Below are 7,012 nucleotides of genomic sequence, written 5' to 3'. Positions count from 1 at the left end.
CAGTTCGATTACTTTAACACGTAGGAATTTCGCGGACAGAAACAAGATTAGATAACTACACAGTACCACAGAATCGACCGAGTCATAATTCACATTATGCACACCCACACACCCGTCACTTAGCATGTTCGTCACCTCAACACAAAATTCATACCCTCAACACCAACTTTAGAAGTGTTACTTAACTCGAATAAGCCGAATACAATATTGATCAAGCCAACAATACTCTGGAAATGCCACCTTGCGCATACCGACCTTCGAATGGCTCAAAACTAGTCAAAAGCAACTCAAAAATATCAAATAATACCAGAGGAAACAAACCCAATCGATAAAGATGGAATCTTTAGTCAAAAGCCCAAAGTCAACCAAAAAGTCTAACTCGGGCTCGCACATCGGAACCTGACAAAACTCACAAAATCTGATAACCCATTCAATTACGAGTCCAACCGTACTATTTTCACTCAAATCCAACTCTAAATCGATGTTCAAAACTCAAAAATTCACTTTATCAAAATTTTAGACAAAACCCCCTAATTTCTCTCTTCAAATCATCAATCAAATTCTAAAAACGAAGATAGATTCATGAAATACAATCAAAACTGAGTAAAGAAAACTTACCCAATCCATATAGTGAAAATCGCCTAAAAATTGTCTTAATTCGAGCTCTATAGCACCAAATATGCTAAAATGGCTGAAACCTCTGAAATAGAGTACTTATAAGCACTTCCCAGGCGAACCCTTCGCGAATGCGGACAAACCATCGCGTTCGCAATGAAAAAAATAAACTGCCACCAGAAATGCCCTGCACGTTCACGATGCTTCCCACGTGAATGTGATGGCCATAGATGCCACACAGCGAAAACGCGGTCCACGTCTCGCGGACGCGAAGAAGAGTACTCCAGCTGCAAGCGCACCATTGCGAACACGACTATCCAAACGCGAACGTGAAGCTCAAGTCCTACATATACCGTGAACATGACTCAATACTCGCGAACGCGAAGAGATAAAATATCCTAGTCCAATTTCTTATTTGCGATGACTCCCATGCTAACGCGATTCATTGCAGATATCAGTAAAAACTAGAAATTCAAAATGAAAGGAAATGGTTTGAAAGTGATCTGAAACTCACCCAAACTCCTCGGGACCCTATCCGAATATACCGACAAGTCCTATAACATAACACAGACTTACTCGAGGCCTCAATTCATGCATAACAACATCAAAACCACGAATCATACCTCAAATCAAACTTAATGAACTTTTAAACTTTCAACTTTCAAATCTAGTGTCGAACCATATCAAATCAACTCAGAATGAACTTAAATTTGCACACAAGTCCCAAATGACATAACGAAAAATTTCAATTCCCGGAACCACAATTCGAACTTGATATCATCAAAAACAACTTCCGGTCAAACTTATGAACATTCCAAACTTTCAAATTTCCAGCTTTCGCCAATTAGAGCCGAAACCTCCTAGAGATATTCAAATGAAAATCCGGGGCATACGCCCAAGTCCAAAATCACTAATCGAACCTAACGGAACCATCAAAACTCTAATCCGAAGTCAAATACAAAAGGTCAAACTTGGTCAACTCTTCCAACTTAAAGCTTCACATGAAATTCATTCTTCCAAACTAATTTCGAAATATCTAAAAACTAAAACCGACAATTTACACAAGTTATAATACATCACATGCAGCTACTCAAGACTTTAAATAGCTTAATGGAATGTTAATGCTCAAAATAACTGGTCGGAACGTTACAAATGATCTGTGTGAACTCACATGGTACAAAAGGGGTACATTACCTTTTAAGTACCTTGGTTTTCCTATCTCAGCTAAGAAACTATTGTCAATGGATTATAAAATGCCAGTGGAGAAGATAAAGGCCAGAATTTGCAGTTGGAGCTCTAAACATCTATCATATGCAGCAATGGTACAATTAGTGAATGTTGTTAATGCACCTACATACTTACCGATCCTCAATCGTTATCCTACCAAGGTAACTCCTAAAGAGCATAACAGTAGCTTGCTGGAATTTTATGTGGGATGAAAAACTAGTGACAAATAAAGCTCCATTGGTTTCTTGGGAGCTACTATGTAGATCAAAGAAGGAATGGGATTGAGTATAATTGATTGTGTTGTATGGAATGAGGCAACAATAAAAAAAATATGTGTGGAATGCTGTAGCAAAAATTGACAATCTATAAGTGAAATGGGTGAACCATATATACTTGCGAAGGAGATCATAGTGGCAATACACTCCTTAAGATTGTTGTTGGTATTGGAACAAGAGTTGTTCAATTAAGAATACAACTGGATTTGTACAAGATGAAGGGATTATTAGGAATGGGAAGTACTCCATAAAGACTGGATATGAATGGATGAAAGGAACTCTAGAACTCAAAGCTAGGAGAAGCTGGGTATGGAACATGGATCCATTCCCCTAGGGTCACCCTCTCATGTATCTTCTTGATAGTGTACAGGCGGATTTGAGGAAATTGATCAGTGGTTTGATGCGATATGGAAATATTAAGGAAAAGCTAGCTAGTGTTTGTTTTGGATTTCATATTTAATCTTTACTTGCAATTTTCGTGGTTAATTACCTAATTTATTTGCATATCATATTTATATTTTGCATTATTGACTGAGCAGACTACTTGGGCAATTGTACGCACACAGATGGTTCATTTATGTGCTTTATGATTTGATCACATTATTGTTCTGTACTTGTTGAGTTTATGAAACTGTACAGGTTATAGAAATTTATAATTTTTGCTTCTTTTACCTCGCCGAGGTTGGTTATGATACTTGCTGAGTACGTTGGGTCGACCCAGAACTTTGTGAGAAGTTTTATTTTGTGTCTCATACAACTGACACTAGTTGTATGAGACTCCTTTTTATCTCACAAATTTGTGGACCCCAATACTTCTGGGTCTACAGAAATCTGGGTCCACAAAACTGTAAGACAAAAAAGTTACCTTGTCACCCATAAACTACAACAACAACAACAACCCAGTATAATCCCACTTAATGGGGTCTGGGGAGGGTAGTGTGTACGCAGACCTTACCCCTACCCTGAGGTAGAGAGGTTGTTTCCAAATAGACCCTCGGCATCCTTCCCTCCAAGAACTTCCCACCTTGCTCTTGGGTAGACTCGAACTCACAACCTCTTGGTTGGAAGTGGAGGTTGCTTACCATCAGAACAACCCCTCTTGTCTAGTTGTATATGAGACAAAAATAAAATTTTCCCCTAAATGTCATCAAAAGCCACGTGCACATGTACAACAACATAAGGAAATGTGATCGTTAAAATAGCATAACTTAATCACCCGATACCAGATAATTATATATTTTTCTAAAAAAGTATGACCCTATGTTTTTATGATAAAGCAGGAAGATCAAATCCCTCTACTTGTATGCTAACATTCTGGCTCTAAAGAATCTAAAACAAAAAATAGCAAATATATTGAGGCCGAAGAAAGACTCATAATGCCACAATATATATCATCTTTGCTACTGCCTATTTTCTCAAAACTCATCATACAACACAGCTTGTTACTTTATTTCTTTCTCTTCTAATTTCTTCACTTTCTCTTCTTTCTTTTCTTTCTCGTCTTTTTCATCTTTCTCTTCTTCGTCATCACCTCGCCATAAATCAGACAGTGTAGGAAGCTTATACTCGCCGCTATAAGAGAGTGGAATGGTAAAGTTACCAATGACAGGAAGGTCAATAATGAGACCCAATTCAAGTGTATAATCAATGTCCCAATCTGCTGCTATGTCCATCACTAAGCTCACTATTGCACTGTGTGGAACCTTTGCCGGCACGTCTACTAAGGTTGTGCTTTTCGCCTTCAATGACCCTGGGTCTGGAATTGTACCTGTAGCTATTATCCTGTATTATTCAAAGGAAAAAAATTATCTATCAATAGATAATTGACGATAAACTTCAGCAAATTTTATTTGGATTATTTAATAATAAAATGCGGAATCAGCCATTAATGTTTGTGTCAGGGTAGACTACCTACATTATACCCTCTTGGAATGCCCTTCCCTGATCACTGTATGAATGCAAGATACTTCGTGCTCCGAATTTATTTAATAATAAAATCCACGAACTGACCTTGGAGATGAAGTCAAAAAGGAAATCTAAAGGCAAAGTTACTAATATTACTAACAGTGTAAAGAAATTTTATACTGACATATTTATATATGTTGTGCATTAATACACACACCCAAATTTAAGGATTTTGTAGCACAAGAATATATGCTAAATAGAGGGGAGCTAGCAAAATTAACTCATTTATCGTAACACGCCCAACTGATCCAACCTTAATGGATTGAATTATGATTCATATATAATTTTAATCAAAATTAAACAATGTAACCCGGCCCGTGGGTAAAAATTAAATCCCAATCCAAGCATACAAATTAAATTTTTGAGATTGAAGAGATCATATCAATTTAGCAGAATTAGGTCAAAGAGCAAAACAAACCAAAGGAGGAGATGTTAAGCCATGATGTTTGACGAGTTAGATTATGACCCGTTATTTGAGTCATTTTAACCTAAGCAAACTTTGAACGAATTAAATTATTGACAGATATTTCTAACCTGCCCGCGCTTTTAACGACGTAAGCGATCTCCATGATAGGAATGGGAACTTTATATGGATTGGTAACAGAGACCTTAGCATGATATGAAATGCTATCAAAACTGATCTTCTTAACATCCACATCCTTAATAGTTGCTTCTGGTTTTTCCATATTCGCCACTTTTTCTGCCACCTTCTCTGATACGTAATTCTTCGCTTTGTCTACCAAATCCATTCTTCTTCTTCTTTGTGATTTAGAGTTTTGATTCAATCTCTCGTTGTCGTTGAGCCTCACCCAGAAGACAGATTAACTAAACAACTTCTTGTTGATTCCATGGCCGGCTATCCATTTCTTGTGGGTGTGTAATATGTTTAGATTTCCGTAATATAAGTAGATATTGTTATTAACGTACGTAAGGAAATTTTGGGCCTTTTAGTTCCTTATATATTTGGTTAAGCATATTTAACTTTCAATTAATTGTAGTGTGCACTTTTGATCCATCTACAAATTCGACGAATTATTAACTATAAATATTACTATTTAATTATTCAATTTGTAATGTTACTTCATATTTGAGGGTAATACATTTTTAAAAAAATAATATAGATATATTTTATATGTAAAGAGACCAAAAACATATTTTAATTAATGGTATAAGATTAAATATGCTTAATAGAAATATTTAAGGGCTAAAACTAAAATTTAACAGAATAGACTTATATTTAGGTGTGGGTATCCGTCGATCAGCTCGATTTTGAATGTTATCGGTTCTGCATATCGAGTATCAATTTATAAACATGCTAAATCGATAATCGAACCATTAAAATATCGATTATCATGTATCGATTAATCAATTATCAATTGTTAACGGTTCAATTATCGGGTTTACTCGATAAGACAAAGTTATGTCATAAGTGATCAAGGAGATAACATGATGATTAATGAGTTCTTTGTTCAGGAGCTTCATGAGTTTAGCAAATGGATCGTAAATTATGCCTTAACCGAACCAAAAGTTATTAATTAGTTGTAGAAACAACACAAAAGCAGTTAGAAAACAAATGTAGAGCTACGTAAAAATTATCCAAAGTCACTTTTATCTAATTAAGAAGTTTGCCTAGCACTAATTAAGAAGGCAGTTTTATGAAAACAATATCCAAGAGATTTGCTCTAAGTCCAATTGTCTAAGCATGACAGACGATGGTTATCCCAAATTAATACATCAGCATTATTAAACAGAAACATATAGAAATATCGTAACAACATTCAAGCTTGAGATTTGCTCAATTCAATTATCGAAATATAATAGAAACAACGCACAGTAGTAGCAGTTACACCTTGAAAATTAATAAGTCCAAAGGGTCAAATTGTAATTTTAATAAAGATTAATGGTTTATTGGTTAAACCTTTATCCAATAGGGCAAAATTAGTCCCGAACCAATAACTCAATAATAAAATAATATTAAATTATTACCAAATCATTAACCAAATAATCCAATTGTATTTTCTCGGTCGGGGCTATCAGCTTAACTTACTCGAAATATGCCTAACTCTAATAAGTACATTAGTTTGGTTTGAGGCTGTAAGGGTTACTTCAATCACAAACTGAAGGTACCTTTGCATTATTTTTCAAATGCTACTATATAGATATATATATTTAAAATCTTTTCAAAACAGTTTTTGGTTGTGAAAATCCAACATGAAAATGCGTTGTCGAATTGCAAAAAATGTGAGAACCAGTTTTTCATTGGAAAACTGGAATGTTGGTATTTTTAAGTTTTTAAATTTACCCTGTATTTTTTAAATTTATAAAAAGACCCCAAGTTATTAAACCTAGGTAACACCTACAACTACCCACTTTCCCCTTCCATAACAAAAGATACAGAACGCAAGCAGCAAGAATATGTGCTTGAAGGTGCCACTGCAACTTATATTAGAGATCGTTCGTACAGTTAAAACAATTATCATGTTTGATTGTTTGTTCTAAGTAGGATAATTAATCAAGCCAAGCAGTTTTGATATTATTTTATAAATTGTGCGGGTATATATTCATCATGTTTTATGATTTTGCAAAAAATACATTCAAATATGTAGCAAAAATTACAGGCAAACACAACTACATCTTCAAACGCCTACTTAAAGTCATCTATCTCCATATAGTTCCGAATTTGGCTAATGTTACTTGAGTTTAAATTATTTCAAATGTGCTTCATTATTTGGACTCAACTCTCAACTATAATGAGGTTAAAAACTTAACAAGAACATTATTTCAGTAACATTAATTATTTTTTTTAAAAGGAAGAGAACGGCAAAAAAGAGACGGAGATATGACATAGAACCAAAAGCACCGAGCTGAGGCGCAAGAGAATTAAACCAGTGTTATCTCAGCAGTGCTTACTAACCTTCTCTTAATCCACT

At 35.0% G+C, this 7,012-nt stretch overlaps 1 protein-coding gene across 1 annotated transcript; it reads right to left on the bottom strand.

Annotated features, from left to right (window-relative positions):
• Window positions 1-3,325: 3,325 nt before the first annotated feature.
• LOC107812387 (desiccation protectant protein Lea14 homolog) lies at window positions 3,326-4,968 on the bottom strand. Its single transcript, XM_016637457.2, has 2 exons — window positions 4,617-4,968; window positions 3,326-3,899 (listed from the first exon to the last, which is right to left on the bottom strand). The coding sequence occupies exons 1-2, from the start codon at window positions 4,829-4,831 to the stop codon at window positions 3,560-3,562; spliced, it is 555 nt and encodes a 184-aa protein (XP_016492943.1). The 5' UTR covers window positions 4,832-4,968; the 3' UTR covers window positions 3,326-3,559.
• Between the last annotated feature and the right edge of the window lie 2,044 nt (window positions 4,969-7,012).

Source organism: Nicotiana tabacum, chromosome 1 (genome assembly GCF_000715075.1).
Source record: "Nicotiana tabacum cultivar K326 chromosome 1, ASM71507v2, whole genome shotgun sequence".
Classification (NCBI taxonomy): domain Eukaryota; kingdom Viridiplantae; phylum Streptophyta; class Magnoliopsida; order Solanales; family Solanaceae; genus Nicotiana; species Nicotiana tabacum.
This window is presented reverse-complemented; position numbering and strand designations above follow the sequence as displayed.

Coding starts and splice junctions, on each gene's coding strand:
- LOC107812387 (XM_016637457.2), bottom strand. CDS start 4,831: ATGGATTTGGTAGACAAAGCGAAGAATTACGTATCAGAGAAGGTGGCA. Junction 3,900..4,616: donor GTCGTTAAAAGCGCGGGCAG/GTTAGAAATATC, acceptor TGAATAATACAG/GATAATAGCTACAGGTACAA.